Source organism: Puma concolor, chromosome B1 (genome assembly GCF_028749965.1).
Source record: "Puma concolor isolate L17-30 chromosome B1, mPumCon1.1.hap2, whole genome shotgun sequence".
Taxonomy (NCBI): domain Eukaryota; kingdom Metazoa; phylum Chordata; class Mammalia; order Carnivora; family Felidae; genus Puma; species Puma concolor.
This window is the reverse complement of record NC_141670.1, coordinates 76,830,810-76,852,191: the sequence shown is the minus strand read 5'-3', so window position 1 is coordinate 76,852,191 and position 21,382 is coordinate 76,830,810. Positions and strand designations below refer to the sequence as shown.

At 41.9% G+C, this 21,382-nt stretch overlaps 1 protein-coding gene across 1 annotated transcript in view; it reads right to left on the bottom strand.

The window, feature by feature from the left end:
• Window positions 1–19,943, bottom strand: part of SH3D19 (SH3 domain containing 19) — a 193,929-nt gene extending 173,986 nt beyond the window's left edge. Inside the window, exons 1-2 of the mRNA XM_086702952.1 lie at window positions 19,811–19,943; window positions 14,200–14,766 (exon numbers count right to left, since the gene is read on the bottom strand). Coding sequence (XP_086559078.1) covers window positions 14,200–14,766; window positions 19,811–19,943 — 700 coding nt within the window. The remainder of the gene's footprint in view (window positions 1–14,199; window positions 14,767–19,810) is intronic.
• Between the last annotated feature and the right edge of the window lie 1,439 nt (window positions 19,944–21,382).

Below are 21,382 nucleotides of genomic sequence, written 5' to 3'. Positions count from 1 at the left end.
CCAACTTACTTAAAGCCTCTTTCTTGGAGAGGCTGACTGTAAGAAAAACAAGAGAGAGCCAGTTATTCAGTAACTTCAGAAACCATGGAAGTAGACAGAAGTAAACTATGTCACAAAAATGGTGGTGTCACTGACATACGAGTAACAGTTATCCCAACTCACAAAGAAATGTTCTCTGGAGTAGCTGTTTACTATCCGTTTCCCAGAGCTACTCTTATTCACAAAGGACTGCTGAAGCTACTTCCTTGGTCTTCCAACTAACTTACCTATGTATCCTTATAATAAGCCGTCATCAGCTGTGTTCAGCCAAACAGACCTCTATTTCTTGCACTCTAAGAAACATAACTATCACATATATTGCTTTCCCGTTACTTCAACGATAGTGTCTTACAACATTCTTTATGTGCAGCCTCGTTATTCTACAAGATAACACAGGATTAAATAAAATCCCTATATAAAATGCATGGTGGATTCTGTTTGACTACAAGTCATCACAACATGAATTACCTATGAGGAAAACATGTAACAATTCAAGTTACAAGAAATCACACTGAAACCACTCAACATCACATTCTTTAATAGGACACTAAGCCAGTGAGTCTCACCTTCAAAACTTCAAAACTCCCAACTATTCCAGAAGGAATTAATCAGGAAATCTGACAATGGGGTCAGGTGCATATGTCTTTTTTAAAGCTCTCCACCTGATTCTGATGCCCAGACAGTGTTAAGAGCCCCAGCACTGAGGTGCAGAGGTAACTGTGGGCATTGTTACTCAAAATGTGGTCCAGGGGGCAACAGCAGCAGCAGCATCACCTGGAGCTTGTTAGAAATGCAGAAATCTCGGGGCGCCTGGGTGGCGCAGTCGGTTAAGCGTCCGACTTCAGCCAGGTCACGATCTCGCGGTCCAGGAGTTCAAGCCCCGCGTCGGGCCCTGGGCTGATGGCTCAGAGCCTGGAGCCTGTTTCCGATTCTGTGTCTCCCTCTCTCTCTGCCCCTCCCCCGTTCATGCTCTGTCTCTCTCTGTCCTAAAAATAAATAAACGTTGGAAAAAAAATTTTTTCAAAAAAAAAAAGAAATGCAGAAATCTCAGGCTCCATCCCAAACCTATTAAATTAGGCATCACATTTGTTAAGATCTCCAGGTGACTTGTAGGCATATGGTATATTAAAGTTTGAGAAGCACCATTGCTACCGAAATGTGAAAAATACTCCATACCAGGTTACGAAGTTGAATATCTCAAGAAATTTTCTAAGAAGAAACAGGAATAGAACAGTACAGGAGGTGAAATGTTTCTGATACTAGGCATTTCACGTTATTAAGCATCTAATTAAGAGTAATATTCAAATGCAATTCTTATTCCAAATGAATTCCACTTCCAAACCACACCCTCCACTGACAATAGTTATACTTCAACTGAGTAACACAAATGTACTTTACAATCCCAGGTAGCTCCAGTTATCTCCACTCTGTGGGGTGCGGGGAGTTCTTGTGGGGAAATAAAGAAACAAGGGGTGTAGTGACAAAAAAGGGATCGTTTACATGGGTGGCCCCATGCTGGAGGCCTTCCAGTTTTTTGTGAACACCCCTGTAATAGTTTCAAAGAACTATCTGGAAATGATGATTTTTATTGCTAGAAAAATTCTCCCCATGTTATGCAAACATTTCCTTCTGCACCCCTTGTTCTTGGCTAGCTCTCAGAGCAAAAGCACTTAGTTACCTTCCAGTATACTGATTCCTTGATTAATGCATCTTCAGGAAACAATGCTCCAGTACAATAAAAGCAGCCATATCAAACACAAATGAACTCTGCATCCTAAGCGGCAGCCCTGGCACAAAATATAGGGCTCATCAATAATGCAATTGTTAAGCTACTCATAGGTATCAGAGTAGGGACAAAATCACCTCCCTTCGCAGCTTCCATTTATTTATTCCCTGAGAAATATTCAAACCTGGCAATAAGCAAAATGACAACATTAGAAAATTGCTTTCAGATTCTATAGGTTTCCTATTGAATGTCCTAGGAAGACCATGACCCTCTTTAAGAACTATACATCACACAAGACAACTTGGAAGTTCACAAACACGTTCCCTATAATAAACTTATAAAGTAGTTAGAGAATGAATAATTCCCATTCAAAAGATGCAAAAGGAGGGGGGTGGCTCTAAGTGATCTATCCAAGGTCACGTTATAATAAAGAACAAAACAGCAACAAGAATCTAGGTACCCTAAGGTAACTTCCTATTATTAAAATGCGTTAAGCCTCGTGGTAAGAAGAGAAAATAAAATCAAGTTAGAATTTTCATCGGTCAGGAATTGCATTCAGCTACTAGTTGTACAGGCCTAAGATAATAGTGGCTTTAACCAGACAGTTTATGTTTTCTCAAATAAAGGAGGAAGCAGGCGATCAAAAAGCACATATGATGACTCTGTTATCACCAAGAACTAAGATTCCATTGATTTTTCTGCTCCACCATTCTCAGTGCATGACTTCCATCCTCAAGGTAACCTCATGGCCTGGGATGGCTGCTGTGAGCTACACCTCCTTATTCCTGGTAGGAGAGGGAAGGAAGGGCAAAAAAGGATATTCTGTACAGCCAAGTCCCCTTGAAAGCACTTTCCTAGAAACCCCAATAGACTTTTACTTGCATTTCATTAGTAGGCTGGGAGAAGTTTCCTAGGTGGGCACATTGCCACATTTGGCAATACAGGGTTCCACTGACTAAGGAAGAAAGGGATGAATACTGGGTAGGCAACTAGGAGTCTCCGCCATTTCCTAGCTGTGTGACCTTGAGTAGATTATTTACCCCTTCTAGGTCTCATGTTCCTCATGTTTAAAAATGATGGAAATCGTCACACCTACCTCACAGGACTGACACAAGGACTAAATGTAGAACAACTACAATACTACCTGGTACCCGCTGCGCAATAAATATTAACTATTATCTAATTATCCTAATCCAGTGCTTTTCCAAATTCCTCTCCTACTCTAACTTCCTCTCAATTTCCAAAATTGGAACACAATTCCTATTAGTCCTATGTGCCTGCTGATACTCTAGTATAAATGAGTTTTATAGGACACCTCAATCAGACATACGTATTTAAAAAAATTTTTTTAAGTTTATTCATTTTTGAGAGAGAGACAGAGACAGAGTGACAGACAGTGAGTGAGAGAGTGAGTGAGAGTGTGAGTGGGGGAGGGGCAGAGAGAGAGGGAGACACAGAATCTGAAGCAGGCTCCAGGCTCTGAGCTGTCAGCACAGAGCCTGATGCGGGGCTCAAATTCATGAACTGCGAGATCATGACCTCAGCCAAAGTTAGATGCTTAGCTGACTGAGCCAGCAGGTACCCTAGATATAGGTCTTTTTTTTTTTTTTTTTTAATGTTTATTTATTTTTGAGAGAGACAGAGCGCAAGCAGGGGGAGGGGTAGAGAGACAGAATCTGAAGCAGGTTCTGCACTGTCAGCACAGAGCCTGACATACGGCTCGAACTCACAAATGGTGAGATCATGACTTGAGCCAAAGTCAGACACTCAACCAACTGAGCCACCCAAGCTCCCCTAGACATGTCTTTTTTTTTTTTTTTTAACATTTATTCATTTTTGAGACAGAGAGAGACAGAGCATGAATGGGGGAAGGTCAGAGGGAGAGGGAGACACAGAATCTGAAACAGGCTCCAGGCTCTGAGCTGTCAGCACAGAGCCCGACGTGGGGCTCGAACTCACAGACGCAAGATCACGACCTGAGCTGAACTCGGACGCCCAACCGACTGAGCCACCCAGGCGCCCCTAGACATGTCTTTTTAAAAATTTTTTTATTTTATTTAATTTTTTGAGAGAAAGAAAGAGCACGAGGGAGGGGGAGGGGGCAGAAGGGAAGACAGAGAGAGAGAGAGAGAGAGAGAGAGAGAGAGAGAGAGAGAATATGAACCTCAAGCAGGCTCCATGCTCAGCACGGAGCCCAAAACGGGCTCAATCCCACAACCATGGGATCATAACCTGAGCCAAAATCAAGAGTCGGACACTCAACCGACTGAGTCACCCAGGGGCCCCATTTGCCTTTCCTTTCTAATTATGAAATGAAATTACGTGCTTGACATCAGCACACACCAGATATTCTGGACAGAATTAGGGAATAGGAATTGAGCTTACATTCCCCCCAAAGGCAGGGTCTAAAGACAATCCCAATGCAGATATTTACAGAGCCTCAAGAAACGAAGGAGACATTACAACAGGAATGGTATCTCCCACGCAGAGGAATTCCAAAAAAATTATGTAGTATTCTGCTCTCTAGAAGGTGGAGCATAACTCCTTCCTCCTTATGTGTGGGCTGTGCATAGTCATTTCCTTCACTTCTTACAGTATGGAAAGGGATGGGGGTGGGGGTGGGTTGAGTAACCCTGAAGTAGAGAAACCTGGCAAATACAAACTCAGCTAAATGATCAAGGTCAACATCAACAGTGATAAATGATGCTAATACTATGTACACTTAGTATGTGATAAAAATTTGGCCAACACTCATACCTCCCAAACATCCGTAACTCCAGTCTAAACATGAGGAAAACATCAGACAAATTGTAAGAGGGATATTCTCCAAAATATGTGACCAGTACTCCTGAACACTGTCAAGGCCATCAAAAACAAAGAAAATCTTTGAAACTATCAGAGCCCGAGGGAGCCTGAAGAGTTACAACAACCACATGTAATATGGCATTTTAGATGGGATCCTGTAAAACAAGAAGGAATTAGGTAAATACTAAGGGAATCTGAATAAAATATGGATCCTAGTTAATAACGTATCAACATTGGTTAAGATGTGAGATGTTAATAGGGGAAACTGGATGTGGGTGTATGGGAACTCTGTACTATCTTCACAATTTTTCAATAAATCTAAAACTATTCTAAAACACAAAATATATGAAAAAGAAGATAAGATGGTCTACAGCCTGTACCCTTCCCCAGTCTCCTCCATATACCCATTCCCACCCCAAAGGCAAGCTTAAAGCTCCTCAAGATGAGGTCTACAGTTAATGAGGGATAGGAACTGGTCTCCACCTCCTTGTAAACAAGAAGACAGGCCTCCTTCCTGACTTTTATCAGGCTATCTCCACTTCCTCTCCAACCTTAATTCCTCTCTATGCTCTGAAACTACTAAACATGTATTTTCATCTGGTACTTAATCGATAACATTCCCATCATACCTATGTTCAGTACTATAAATTCCCTAGAACATATCTCACATCTTCCCTTCCACTGATGAAGTAGAACATCATCATTTTAACAGTGGAGCTCCTATCTTGAGCCGGCAGGACAATTTAAACTACTATAACTGGTCTCCCCAAGTGAGGCAATGTTTTGAGCTTTGCATTTTTGGCTCCTCCCTCATCAAAAGAGCAGTTCACAAGGAACCCAGAGAAACCTCCACAAGATCTTATCTTGCACATCGGCAAACTTCTATACACCAAGTCAGAAGCTATTTTTTCTTCTCATCTCCTAAAATCATAAAATGTTAAAAGTGGAAGCCTCATCCTTTCAATTAATAAAGCAAAAACCAAGGCCCAGAGAGACGCTATAAACTGCTAGAGGCTAAAGCTAATCAAGAGAGACTTGATTAAAACCCAAGTGTTCAGAGGATTAGTTTCAAAGTACCATTGAATGCAAAGCAGAAATTATCTAAGGGAAAACGGTATGTTGCCCCCAAAATATAATGTGCCAATGAAATTAGAAGCACTGGATGAATAGTGTCAAAACTGAAAAAATAAATAAATAAAGAGATGCACCCTGATTAAAAATAGGATAGGGCGCCTGGGCGGCTCAACCGGTTAAGCGTCTAACTTCGGCTCAGGTCACGATCTCACGGTTAGTGAGTTGGAACCCCGCATCAGGCTCTTTGCTCATAGCTCACAATCTGGACCTATTTCAGATTCTGTGTCTCTCTGCCTGTATCTCTCCCTCCCTCTCTCTCTCTGCCCCTCCCCTGCTTGTGCTGTCTCTCTCTCCCTCTCTCTCTCTCTCTCTCTCTCAAAAATAAACATTAAAAAAAAAAATGAAGAAGAAAAAAAAGCATATAAGATCACCAACTTACCTCTGATTTGCTGAAATCACTGTGTAAAAGTCACTACAAGCCATGTTAAAATAAGTCTGTATGGGGCAAGGAAAGCCAAATGAGGAACTAGGCTCAATCTTGTAAAATTGGTATATTTCTAAAAGATGAATGAACCCCAAAGCAAAGCAACATAATCATTAGGTTATGAAATGGTGAAGATGCAGATTTACCTCCCTTTTCTCCACCAGCCCGAAACCCCATAACTTCTCCCAAATAAAGAAAAATGCGGACACAGCTATGTGTCAGTATTTTACCAGTAATAACAAAAGTATACATAAATAAACGCTAATAACTTTATAGGTATTTACTATGCGTGTACCCACGTTTTAAGGGTATTATCTATGGTAACTCATTTAATCCTCAAACCCTATGCAATAGGTGTTATTAATATTCCCAATTTACAAATAAAGAATGAAAGCACAGAGAGGTTAGGTAACTTGTCCAAGGTCACAGTGAGAGGTAAACTAAAAAATTAACCATAACAGTTTAGTTCTTTTGCTAAACTCCACTTGGTAGTCACCATGCACTACTTTATGTTCTTATTTATCTTCATTAAAGTGTATTAGCCTAGAAGACATGGATAAATTCCTAGAAACCTAAAACTTCCCAAAACTGAAGGAAGAAATAGAAATTCAAACAGAAAATTTGAATAGACTGATTACTAGCAATGAAATTAAATCAGTAATCAAAAAACTCCCAACAAACAAAAGTCCAGGACCAGATGGCTTCCCAAGAGAATTCTACCAAACATTTAAAGAGGAGTTAACACCTATTCTTCTCAAACTATCCCAAAAAACAGAAGAGGAAGGAAAACCTCCAGATTCATTCTGTGAGACCAGCATTACATTACCCTGATACCAAAATCAAAGACACTACAAAAAAAAAAAAAAGAAGAAAAAGAACTACAAGCCAATATCTCTAATGAACATAGATATAAAAATCCTCAACAAAATATTAGCAAACCAAATCTAACAATAAATTAAAAAATATCATTCACCATGATCAGGTGGGATTTATTCCTGGGATGCAAGGGTGGTTCAATATTCACAAATCAATCAATATGATACATCAACAAGAGAAAAGATAAAAATCACATAATCATTGGCGTGCCTGGGTGGCTCAGTCGGTTAAGTGGCCAACTTCGGCTCAGGTCATAATCTCGCGGTCCATGAGTTCGAGCCCCGCGTCGGGCTCTGTGCTGACAGCTCAGAGCCTGGAGCCTGTTCCAAATTCTGTGTCTCCCTCTCTCTGACCCTCCCCCGTTCATGCTCTGTCTCTTTCTGTCTCAAAAATAAATAAAACATTAAAAAAAAAATTTTTTTAATCATATTATCATTTCAATAGATGCAGAAAAAACATTCTACAAAGTACAACATCCATTCTTGATAAAAACCCTCAACAAAGTAGGGATAGCGGGAATATACCTCAACATAATAAAGCCCATATTATGAAAAATCCACAGCTAACATCATACTCAATGGGGAAAAACAGAGCTTTTTCCTTAGTATCGGGAACAAGATAAGGATGTCCACTCTCCACTTTTATTCAACATAGTGCTAGAAGTCCAAGCCACAGCAATCAGACAAGAAGAAATAAGGCTTCCAAATTGGTAAGGAAGAAAAAAAACTATTTGCAAATGACATAATGCTATACATATAGAAAACCCTAAAGACTCCACCTAAAAACAACTAGAACTGATAAATGAATTCAGTAAGGTTGCAAGTTACAAAATCAACATACAGAAAGGGCACCTGGTGGTGCTCAGTCGGTTAAGTGTCCGACTTCGGCTCAGGTCATGATCTCCTGGTTCGATTCCTGAGCTTGAGCCCCACATCCGGCTCTGTCCTGATAGCTCACAGCCTGGAGCCTGCTTCAATTGTGTGTTTCCCTCTCTCTCTCTGCCCCTCCATCACTCATATGCACATGCACGCTCTCTCTCAAAAAATGAACGTTAAAAAAAAATCAATATACAGGAATCTGTTGCATTTCTGCACACTAATAATGAAACAGAAGAAAGAGAAATTAAGAAAACATTCCTATTAACAATTACACCAAAAATAATAAAATATCTAGGAATAAACTTAAACGAAAGAGGTGAAGAACCTGTACTCTAAAAACTATAAAATACTGATGAAAGAAATTGAAGATGACACAAATAAATGGAAAGTTATTCCATGCTCACAGACTGGAAGAACAAACATTGTTAAAATTTCCATAGGACCCAAAGCAATCTACAGAATTTTAATGCAATCCCTATCAAAATGCCAAGAGCATTTTTCACAGAACTAAAACAAATAATCCTAAAATTTGTATGGATACACCAAAAACCCAAATAACCAAAGCAATCTTGAAAAAGAAAAATGAGGGGCACCTGGGTGTCTCAGTCAGTTAAGTCTGACTTTTGGTATCGGTTCAGGTCATGATCTCACACTTCATGAGATCGAGCCCCAGATCGAGCCCGCTTGGGATTCTCTCTTCTTCTCTCTCTGTCCCTTCCCCACTTGCACTCTTTCTCTCTCAAAATAAGTACATAAACTTAAAAAGGAAAAGAAAAAGAAAAGGAAAACAAAACTGGAGGTACCACAATCCCAGATTTCAAGATACACTCCAAAGCTATAGTAATCAAAACAGTATGGTACTGGCACAAAAAAAGACATATGGCTCAATGGAACAGAATAGAGAGCTCAAGTATAAATCCATGATTATATGGTCAATTAATCTACAACAAAAGAGGGAAGAATATGCAGTCTGTTCAACAAATGGTCTTGGGAAAACTGGACAGCTATATGCAAAAGAGTGAAACTAGACCACTTTCTTATACACAAAAATTAACTCAAAATGTATTAAAGACCTAAATGTGAGATCTGAAATCATAAAAATCCTAGAAGAGAGCACAGGCAGTAATTTCTCCAACAATGGCTACAGCATCATTTTTTTAGATATGCCTCCTAAATAAGGGAAACAAAAGCAAAAAAAATAAAACACAAAAAACAAACCCCAAAACTACTGGGACTACAACAAAATAAAAAGTTTCTGTACAGCAGAAGAAACAACAAAATTAAAAGGCAACCCACTGAATGGAAGAAGATATTTGCAAATGACACATCTGACAAAGGGTTAGGATTCAAAATATATAAAGAATTTACACAACTCAACACCAAAAAAACAAATAACCCAATTAAAAATGGGCAGAAGACATGAACCAGACATTCTCCAAAGAAGACATACAGATGGCCAACAGACATTTGAAAAGATGCTCAACATCACTAAATATCAGGGAAATGCAAATCTAAACCACAATGAGCGATCACCTCACACCTGTCAGAATGACTAAAATCAACAGCACAAGATTGTTGTGTTGGTGAGGATGTGGAGAAAAAGGAACCCTCTTGCACTGTTGGTGGGAATGCAAACTGGTGGAGTCACTGTGGAAAACAGTCTGGAAGTTCCTTAAAAAATTAAAAATTGAACCATAATATTCAGTAATTCCACTACAGGGTATTTACCCAAAGAATACAAAACACTAATTTGAAAAGATAAATGCACCCCTATGTTTATTACAGCATTAGTTACAAAAGCCGAATTATGGAAGCAACCATCAAGTGCCCATTGATAGACGAATGGATAAGAAGATGTGGTATATAAACACAATAGAATTTTGTGTCATAAAAAAAGAAAGAAATCTTGCCATTTGCAACGAGATGGGTAGATCTAGAGACTATAATGCTAAGGGATGTAAGTCAAAGAAAGACATATACCTATGATTTCACTCGTGTGGAATTTAAGAAACAAAACACAGGAACAAAGAAGAGACAAACAAACAAAACAGACTCTTAAATATAGAGAACAAAATACAGAGAACAAACTGGTGGTTACCACAGGGGAGATGGGTGGAGGGTGGTGAAACAGGCGAAGGGGATTAAGAGTACACTTATCTTGATGAGCATGGAGTAATGTATAGAATTGCTGAATCACTGTATTGTACCCCTGAAACTAATATAACACTACATTAATTATGCTGGAATTTTCAAAAAATAAAGTATCAGCTTTACCTTTGCCAATTCTATGACACGTCCTTTTAAAGCAGGGAGCCTATTTTATAAATATGTTTGTATTCCATGTATTTTCTACACCATTTTGCACATATTATACTGATGGTGATAACTACACAGGTCTTCTCAAAGAACTTGGTGAATACAGGATTTTTTTTTGTTTAATTTTTTGAGAGAGAGAGAGAGAGAGAGAGAGAGAGAAAACATGCACGCGAGCCGGGGAGAGGGGCAGAGGGAAAGAGAAAGAATCTTTTTTTTTTTTTTTTTGAAAGAATCTAAAGCAGGGTGCACGTTCAGTGTGGAGCCCAATGCGGGGCTTGATCCCACAACCCTGGGATCAAGACTTAAGCCAAAATCAAGAGTCCTATGCTCAACAGACTGAGCCACCCAGGCACCCCGTGAATGCAGAATTTTTAAACAACATGTAAAGGTAGCCAGTTTCCGTGGGACTTAAAATAAATTTCTTTTTAATTTTCTTTTTTAATATTTATTCTTGAGAGAGAGAGAGAGCAGGAGCAGGGTAGAGAGATGGGGGGAGACACAGAATCTGAAGCAGGCTCCATGCTCCCAGCTGTCAGCACAGAGCCCAACCCAGGGCTCAAACTCACGAACTTCGAGATCATGACCTGACCTGAAGTCAGAGGCTTAACCAACTGAGCCACTGAGGCGCCCCAGTTTCCTTTTTTTTTTTTTTAAAGGTTTATTTATTTATTTTTTTATTTTTTGAGAGAGACAGCAAGAGTGAGTGAGGGAGAGGCAGAGAGAAAAGGAGACAGAGGATCCCAAGTGGGCTCTGTGCTGACAGTAGCAAGCCCGACTTGGGGCTTGAACTCACGAACTTTGGGATCATGACCTAAGCCAAAACGGGAGGCTTAACTGAGTCACCTAGATGCCCCAATCCTGCCAGAGTTTACCATAAAGACATCAACATACGGAAAGAATAAATATATTTAGTATTTATTAAACCCTACTAAATTCCTACCACTCTTCCTGGTGATTAGGGGAGGTCAACGAATTTTGCATTCTCTGCCCTTTTGAGAAACAATATAAAAATGCTGGAGGTCAGCCGGAGGGTCTCAGACTCATTTGAGAGTCTGAAGAAAGCTTTAAGACTTTTAAGAAATGCAGGAGATTAGGAGAATATCTTCATGACCTTGGGGTAGAGAAAGCATTCTTAACCAAGGGTGACAGAGAGGGAAGAAGGCCACTAACAGTTAAGAGAAAGATTCATAAATACATCTGCATTAAAATTAAGAATTTCCACATCAAAAGAAAGTATAATAAAAACTTTAAAAATAAGCTGCAGAGTGGAAGAAGACATTTGCAACACATGCAACAAACAAAAGTTGAGATTCCTTGAGTCAGAACTCCAACAAATCAATAAAAATGACAGACAAAACCAGGATATATTTATGCAGTGAAAATAAACTACAAGTGCACATAACAATATGAATAAATCTCACAAACAGTATTGAGTGAAAAGAGTGTAACACTAAAGAATACTATCGGATGGTTCCACTCATATGCAGGTTTTTTTTTTTCAATGTTTATTTTTTGAGAGAGACAGAGCACAAGCAGGGAAGGGGCAGAGAAAGAGGGAGACACAGAATCCAAAGCAGGCTCCAGGCTGAGCTGTCAGCACAGAGCCCGACCCGGGGCTTGAACTCACAAACCCAGGAAATCATGACCTGAGCGGAAGTCGGAGCCACCCAGGCGCCCCATTAGTCATATGAAGTTTTAAAGTAAGTAAACCAACATTGTATAGAAATACATATGTGTATGTATATGCATACAGGTAAGACCATACAGAAAAGCAAGGAAACAATAATCGCAAAAGTCAAAATTTAAGTTCGTTCCCTCAAGGGGAAGGAAGGGACCAGGACCAGGAGGGATCAGATCTGCTTCTAAGGAACTGACAATATTCTATTTCTTGACTTGGGCACAGGTTACAGGAGTTTCACTTTATAATTTACAGGTTTTATATGCTCTTCTGAATGTACATTGCAAAAGTAAATAAACACACCTTCACAACCACACCTAAGTTTAGCAGGGAAAGAAGGAGTTCACAGACTCCCTTAAGTCCATAAACCCCAAATGTATGGTGTCAAGTTATGTGAGATCAAAGAAAAAATCTAGATTGTAAAATGGTGGGGGAGGGAGGAAGTCTGAGAACTGGAGAGGTGAAAGATTAGAAAAACAGATGTTAAGCAGAAGAAACATTAAACTTCTGGGTCAGTTCACACTCTCACTTGGATAGAGAACAACATCTAGCACAACTGTAACTAACAAATGCCCAAGCTTGGTAAGGAATGCGATGGTGTCTGAAAAACACAGTTAACTAATGAGGGGAAAGAGGAGGACAGCCTCTAAAGAAATGTGAACTACTAAATAATGTATCCGGAAAAAAGAAGACCAAATGTTGCAAGTTTAACCCTCTGCCCACTCTATAATCTGTCCTTCACCCCTTAATGGAGTCAAGGCATATTACGTGGTTAGAAACTGCAAACACCAATTTCTGAGTGAAAGCGTAGCAAAGTATTACCACAGAATCTAGAAAAGCTTCTGCCAGCCTTGGAATAAATACACATATTGCAACTAAATGATGAACACATATCTGGAGCATATCTAGTCTGACCTCCAACATCCTTTACAGCTCTTCACAATACAGTCCATTTTGAGACAAAGTGAAGCGTTTTGATGAAGGAAGTAGTAGGAATCGAAGGCAGTCTACGCTGTTTAAATCAGCAATTCAACAGAGGTCCATCTTTGTAAAGTTTTTTCATTGTATTCTCGCAAGAAATATTAATTCATATCCAGCAATTACCCATTATTTCATTAGTCTGGATTATACTAAACAAAACTATCAATTGTTTTCAAAACAACTGGTATTCATGCATAAAATCAAATGCCTTATTTTGATGGAAAATCCTAGTGATGGGCATAAAGAATTATTTTTAAGGTTCCAAGCTCCTACCAAGAGCATCAAATTGACAATTTATGTTCCATCAAATTCTCTCCTTTCACCCCTTCTATCCCTCATTGTTTCCTCACAGACCTGTTATCTTCTAATTCTCCAACTTTCAGGCTAAGGGAGCCACACAGAAAAGCTTCCCCATGACTTGGTGGAATGTTTACTAGGTTCCAATTTCCAAAGAGGCTTTAATGAATCGTTCTCATCTGAATCCTTCTCACTTCTCTATCTCCCTCTTGTTGTCAGCTCCCTAGGATTGTTGTCACTCTAGTTTGTAGATACATGGCTTATCCAGTTGAAACCAAAGGCCAAAGAACTTCCTCTCCACTATGTTTGACTGAAAAACTGCCCCAGGAAGAGGGAAGGGGTGTGGATCCACACATTCACTCCACCACTTAAGTTCCAAACTATCGATCCGAGCCGCCTTCGTGCACCCAAAAAACATTTTAAAAACCCACAAAAGTAACTATAGACTCAGCAATGAGTCTCAGTCCAAATGAACTGCCTTTTGGCAGGCTACCTCCTGGACTGGTTGGGGGCTCACCTAAAAACTCAAAAGCAAGTGCTATAGAGATTATGGTGAGCTCGGGCGGTGGGGGGTAGGGAATAATCAAAGGTCCGAAGTTCAGGAGACAGGAAACCAGCCCAGACTATCAGCACGTGGTTCGACCAGGTAGCCGCAGCGCAGGCAAACCCGACGGGAGGGGTGTCGTCCCCCGAGACTGCCAGACCCAGAGAATTCTTCGCCGGCTTCTGACTCATCTAGAGATAAGTAATCACCCGGGCCCAAATCAGGAGCTCCTGATTTACTGCGTACGAAACACCTGTAGTTTCGGCTCCGGGACCACTAGCAGGTAGAGAGACCAGTTTGAATTTCCTCGGGCTCGGCCCGCAAGTGAGGATGAGGATGGAAAAGCCACACTACTCTCCCTGCGTCTCGCCGCGCAGTTAAAGGAGCCCGCCCCAACCGGGCGGGTGAGGGAGCCGCCGCAGTCCCGGGCAGGACCCGCGCGGCCCCGGGGCGCCCGTCCCCCCCTACTCCGCGCCCCCTCGCGCTCCCCGCGCCCCTCACCTGCGGCCGAGTGGCCGGACAGCGCACGGCCCCGGGCGCGGCGCGGGCCCCCGAGCTCGCGGCGCTCGCGCAGCTCTTCCTCCTCGTCCTCCCGCCGCCGGCCCTCAGCCATGGACGAGGCGCGGAGACGCAGCCCCGGAACGGCGAGCGAGCCGTGGGCCTTGGTGCTGGGTCCGCGAGCACCCGGCGCTGCACGCCAGCGCCCTCGGGCCCCGGGGGAGGCGGCGGCGGCTACCACCTCTGCGGACTCCACCTGCAGCCCGCGGGGGAGCGGCCGAGCTCGAGCCGGTTTCCCCGCCTCCTCGCGGCGCACCGGCGGCCTCCTTCTCCCAGCTTTCTCTCTCCCACTCTCTTCCCCCTTCCTCCTTCCCTTCCCCGCCCCGCAGAGTTGGAGCCGGGATGGGGCGGGTTGTGGCCGGGCCTCGCCTCCTCGGGGAGGGGTTACCGCCTCTGGGACCGCCCCATAGCCACACGCTGGAACCGCCTGCTCGACCAAAACAAACGTGTACAAAATACATAAGTAGGATAGGAAGGGGAAAAGAGGAGGTGGCGTGGCCTCTTCCTGCCCTTTCACAACATCCCGGTGTCAACAGGAAACCCATTTGCTAGACACTTAAACAAAGTAGGGGGAGGGGGAGGGCGAGGAGGGGGAGGCGGAGGCGGAGGAGGAGGAGGAAGAAGAAGAAGAAGAACAACAACAACAACAGCAACAACAACAACAGAAGAAGAACCTTCAACAACAACAACAACAACAACAACAACAACAACAACAACAACAACAGCAACAACAACAACAACAGAAGAAGAACCTTCCCGGGGCTGGACGTGGAGAGACCGGTCCGCTGGGAGCCCTGAACTCGGGAACAAGTTTTGCTTGAGCAAACTCTCAAGCCTATGAGCTGCACGCTTTTTTCTTTTCCTCTCTTTTCACCTTTTTGAATGGAGCCTCTCCAGAACACAGAGGATTTTTAGGGCAGTGAAATGATTCTGTATGATATTGTAATGGTGAATACATATCAATATATTTGTCCAAACTCATAGGCGTGCAACACCCAGTGAATCCCGATGTAAACCGTGGGCTTTGGGTGATTATGATGGGTCAGTGTAGGTTCCTCAATTGTAACAAATGGATCTCTCTCTGGGGATGTTGATGATGAGGGAGGCTGTGCCTAGGGGAGTGAAATCTCAGTCTTCAGCTCAATTTTGCTATAAACCTAAAACTGCTCTAAAATATAGAGCCTAATTTAAAAGATTTTTTTTTTTTTTTTAATCCCAGCCTCACTGGATTCTAGTTATCTTAGAGTTGGGAAGTGACCACAATCCCTGGAAGGAAATGGCTTTAAGAGCCATGTACCTGATTATTTGTTGGGAGGTGATTTGGTGAGGTGTCAGGAGCACTGGTGCTGGAGTCAGAAACTAATTTGAAGCACTTAGCTGCCAGACCTACCCCTGTGAACGTTTTTGAAAGATGAAAAGAACTGTGTAAGAAACGTATTGTATCTCTGTATAGTACACATCTTAGGTTCAGGACTTGCACGTACACACATTTTCAAAGAGAGGGGCAGATCAGGTACGTTGCCTCGACATGAACTGGTAGGAAACTCCCTGGTGGAATAAACAGGGCTTTATCTCCAGCCTCTTGCTCTATTTCTGAGAGATTGTGAGAGTTTGTGATGTTCAGCATGTGAGAGAGAAAAAGAAAGGGAGAAAAGGGTCACTGAAAATAGAATTGCTTGCCATAGCTGAGCGCTGTCTCTTTCTTTGCCTTTTCAATAGTAGTTGTTGCTGCCTGAGAAAATCTTTCTGCTTTTAGGCTGATAAGAACCACAATCGATTTCGTGGAATTGAGGTCAAATCCACAAGTAAAAATTTTATTATTGCATAAGCAGTTAAATAAGTAGACACCTTGAGAATTTGAAATTAAACTAGGAAAAAAAAATTTCTGGGCCTGTCGGGTTGTTGTCAGTGTTTGGGTTCACTTTGAGTGAAAGCCTGCTTCTCACTTACCTTCAAGGATTAAGAATCACTTGGAGGCCCCTACTCTGACAACAATACAGCTTCACTAAACTCTTGGGAGTCAGTCTCTGATGTGACTCAGATTCTTAGTTTGAAAAGGCCTGAATGTGTTCTGGATCTCCCATCCAATCAGACCCTCAGGAACCCACATCCTTCTTTCAGAGTGCACTTGACATCCAGCAAACATTTGTGAGAGCCAGCGTGTGCCAAATACCACACTAAGTGCTCTGGGGAGACTCAAAAGAGAGAAAGAAATATTTACTTTCAGGCCCTATGGTAAGTTTTTTCATACAGGTGTTGTCATTTTATTTATTTTTATTTTTTAACATAAAATTTACTCTCTTAATCATTTTTTTTAATGTTTATTTTTGAGAGAGACAGGGTGTGCATGGGGGAGGAGCAGAGAGAGAGGGAGACACAGAATCTGAAGCAGGCTCCAGGTGCTGAGCCATCAGCACAGAGTCCCACGCGGGGCTAGAACTCACAAGCTGTGAGATCATGACCTGAGCCAGAAGTCGGCCACCCAACCGACTGAGCCACCCAGCTACCCCTTAACCATTTTTTTAGAATAGGCTCCATGCTCAACATGGGGCCAAACTCATGACCCTGAGTTGGAGAAATCACATGCTCCACCAACTGAGCCAGCCAAGCACCCCGGTTTTCTCATTTTAAATGAACAAAACATATTCCCTATTCCCCAATGACAGATAAAGATTCATCCAGTTGACTACAAAACAAGGCAAAATTTGGTAAATTCTATAGTAAAGATATGATCTGAGATAAGGGTGCCAAGGTAATTCAATAGAAAAGAATTATATTACAACAGAAAGGAAATATATTCTTATATTCAGAATATATAAAGAACTAGGGGTACCTAGGTAGCTCAGTCAGTTAAGCATCTGACTTCAGCTCAGGTCATGATCTTGGGGTTCATGGGTTCAAGCCCTGCATCAGGCTCTGTGCTGACAGCTCAGAGCCTGGAGCCTGCTTCGATTCTGTGTCTCCCTCTCTCTGCCCCTCCCCCATTCACACCTCCCTCCCTCCCTCTGTCTCTCAAAAATAAATAAACATTTTAAAAAAAGAATATATAAAAACTTACAACTCAAACAGTTTTTAAAAATTAGTTCAATTTAAAGATGGATATACTCCAGGGGCGCCTGGGTGGCGCAGTCGGTTAAGCGTCCGACTTCAGCCAGGTCACGATCTCGCGGTCCGTGAGTTCGAGCCCCGCGTCAGGCTCTGGGCTGATGGCTCAGAGCCTGGAGCCTGTTTCCCATTCTGTGTCTCCCTCTCTCTCTGCCCCTCCCCCGTTCATGCTCTGTCTCTCTCTATCCCAAAAATAAATAAACGTTGAAAAAAAAAAATTTAAAGATGGATATACTCCAAAGAAGATACACAAATGGCCAATAAGAACATGAAAGATGTTCAACGTCAATAGTAATTAGGGAATTGTAAGTCAAAATCTTGATGAAACATTACTTCACACCTCCTAGGATGGCTAAGATAAAAATATAGATAATAATAAGTGTTGATAAGAATGTGGAGATATTACAACCCTCATACATAGGTGGCAGGAATGTAAAATGGTACAGCCACTTTCAAAAACAAATTGGCAGTTCCTCAAAAAGTTAAACATAGAGTTACCTTTTTTTTAAATGTTTATTTACCTTTGAGAGAGAGAGAGAGAGAGAGAAAAATGTGTGTGCGCTTGTGCATGTGAGGGAGGAGCAGAGAGAGGGAGACAGAGGCTCTGTGCCGACAGCAGACAGCCCAATGTGGAGCTTGAACTCACAAACCACGAGATTATGACCTGAGCCAAAATCAGATGCGTAACCGACTGAGCTGCCCAGGTGCCCCTAGGGCTACCACTTAATGCAGCAATTCTATTTGTAGGTATATGCCCCAAAGAAATGAAAACACATCCATACAAAATATTGTTCATGAATGCTCATAGTGGCGTTCTTCATAATAGCCCAAAAGTGAATACAACTAAATGTTCATCAATTAGTGAATGGACAAAGAAAATGTGGAATACCCATACAATGCAATATTATTTAGCCATAAAAATGAATGAAGTACTGCTACATGCTACAACATGGATGAACCTCGAAAACATTGTGCTAGGTTAAAGAAGACAGAGACAAAAGACTGCTGTGATGTATTATTCTGTTTACATGAAATGTCCACAGTAGGTTAAGCCATAGAGACAGAAAGTAGATCAGAGCTGCGAGGGCAGAGGAGAAAGGGGAGTTGCAGCTAATAGGTACAGGATTTCTTTTTGAGGTCAGGATAATACCATAAAATCAGATAGTGGCAATGGTTGCACAACTCTGTGAATGTACTAAGGGATAAATTTTATGATATGTAAATTTTATGTCAATAAGGCTGTTATTTAAATGTCTATGTATAAATATAAATATATATATATCACCATAAAAGCACAGAAAATAAGGACCAGTGAGAGCACTGCACTCTGAAGTCATCATTTTAAAGTAGAGAAACCAGATGGGAGTTACAAGTAATAACAATTTAATCATATAAAAGAAAACCAAAGGCGTGGCCAGCTAGCAACTAAATAAACATGCCAAAACATTCTACTCACCCAAGTGACACAAGAGCCAAACCCATAGAGGGAAAATGTTAAGAAACTTGGAATGCAAATTTACAGACTTAACACGATTCACCATCAAAGCTTTAAGGTATTAAATTTTTTTTTTTTTGTAAAAGGTATTGAAAAAGAGCCCCGATTATAAAGGAAATGTTCTTTCCTTCTCACTTTAGATATATAGCCTGTAACAAAACGGTGTATTGAATAGAATGGTACCAAAAAGTAAGAATATACTATATCAATACATATGTAGCACAGTGCTTGGCCAATAGAAGACATAATAAATGTTTGTTTAATGACTGAATGAATAGAATTCCTTTTCGTAATTCATTTTTCCTGCTGAATCACCAGAAGGCATGAGTCTCAAGGCCTTTAACTTAAATAAAAAGTAAGTATTTGGAATTTAAAATTTATAGCGGAAGACCTCAAAAAAGAAAAAGCAAGGATGGACAGAGGTATATAGTATCTTCAAAGTTTGTTTCTTAAAATATCCGAACCAACTATGACAGAATTTTAAGATTCATTAAAGTATGATGGTGATTTAATGAGTGTTAACTGGGGGTGCCTGGGTGGCTCAGTCGGTTGAGTGAACGACTCATGATCTCGCGGTCTGTGAGTTCGAGCCCCGCGTCGGGATCTGTGCTGACAGCTCAGAGCCTGGAGCCTGTTTCAGATTCTGTGTCTCCCTCTCTCTGACCCTCCCCCATTCATGCTCTGTCTCTCTCTGTCTCAAAAATAAATAAACGTTAAAAAAAAAAAATTTAGTGAGTGTTAACCGTATTCTCCACATTTTCTGTCTGCTTTTCATTATATTAAAAGAATTAAAAAGCAAAGTGTAGTAAACTGCGGTAGCTATAGTTTCTGTTTTCTAGTGCATTCTCCTAGTGATAGATAGCTTGTGGAAATGGCCCCATTTCTTTATGTGTCCCTCTTCCTATACTTTACAATGTGACTTTGTATCCCCTTCAGCAAGATGTGGTTCCCTACCCAATGAAGTTGGGCCGGCTTTCAGATATGCTCTGGCCAAAAGAATATGGCAAAAATGACAGTGTGTGACTTCCACGTCCTCAAGAGGCCCTGCTTGCTTCAGCTTGCTCTCTCGAGAGCCTTTTACCACCATGTGAGCAAGCCGAGGTGAGAGGACCAGGGAACAAGATGCTATGTGAGGGAAAGACCAGTTGTCCCAGGGGAAGCCACCTCGACCAGCCCATAGCCAACAACCCCCAAAGCTGAGACAGAAGCCAGTTGCAACCGGCAGAGCTGCCTATCTGTGCACCAGCTGACTGCAGACACATAAGTGACCTCAGACCAAAACTTGCCCGGCTGGCCTGTAACCTCATAAGCAGTAAGACATGCTTAATGTTTCACGTTGCTGAGGTTTGGTGGTGGTTTGTCATGCAGCATGTGCTGGTTTGGGATCCTCTGCAATCAGTCACTGAAATAGAATTAGAGGTGCAAGAAATTTATTTGAGAGGAACATCTGTGAAAAGGAGAAAGGAGACGAATACTGAACAAAGGGAACCACTACACAGACCTGACAAAGCCTCTGCTGGTCCAGGCATGTAAATGAACAGGCCCTTGCTCAGTCACTAGCTAAGGCTGCTTGGAAGCTGAGGCAGACACCAACCAGAGGCTGTCAGCTTACCACTTCTTCATACGTGGGCAGCAAGAGCTTTCTGGAAGGGAGCAGCACCTCTCTGTGTCTGCCATGGTTCAATCCTTGTCCCATGCAAATCTACTTCTCCATCCACATGCAGGAGTAGCTCAGGTTAACCACTGTCACTGCACTTGGTCTTAGGGCCTGCACTAGCTGTCCTAGCCTCTCTTCTCCACTATCCATTCTAGATCCCTCTTTCCCTCGGCTACCACCTCTGCTGGGCTTGGTGGCTTACCAACCTTTCATGATCAGGTTGTCTTAGCCCCTAGGAATCATATCCTTCTCAGTCTGGGGTTGTTTCACTTGTCTGTTCACAATTACAGTTGACCAAAGGAGAACCAAGAAGATGACCAAGTGGGTCATCTGAGTTCTGAACATAAGCCTCTCTGTTCCCATTATGTAAATTCAGCCTTACCTCCCGCTGTTGATCGGAGTTAATTCTCCCTGCCACAGTGGTCACTATTCTCACCTGCTGGCCTCTGGCCACAAGGGGCTCAAAGTGCCCAGATGATAGTCATAGTTTGTAATTCAATTGGACCCTTGTTGTAGCCTCTGGTGAAAGCATGACTCTAATGACAACCAGTACCTCTAATCCTATAGAGCCCGAGAAGCATAACTCAGTAGATTATTGGGAGTGATGGTAAGTGAGGCCGCTCCTGTTCCCACCCCCTCATTTCCAGACCCACATATTCTTCTGATTGGAGACATAGCACCACCAAAAGAAAGATCTCTGATATAATGTGTATACTGCATTTTTATGGGTTAATCCCCCTCTTCATAGGGTACAGCCTCCAACTTTGCACTTCAGCTATGGCTTTCTTCACGGGAATACATGTACATATACCTCTATACGTACATACACACATGCATACATATATACACATATATACACACATGCATAC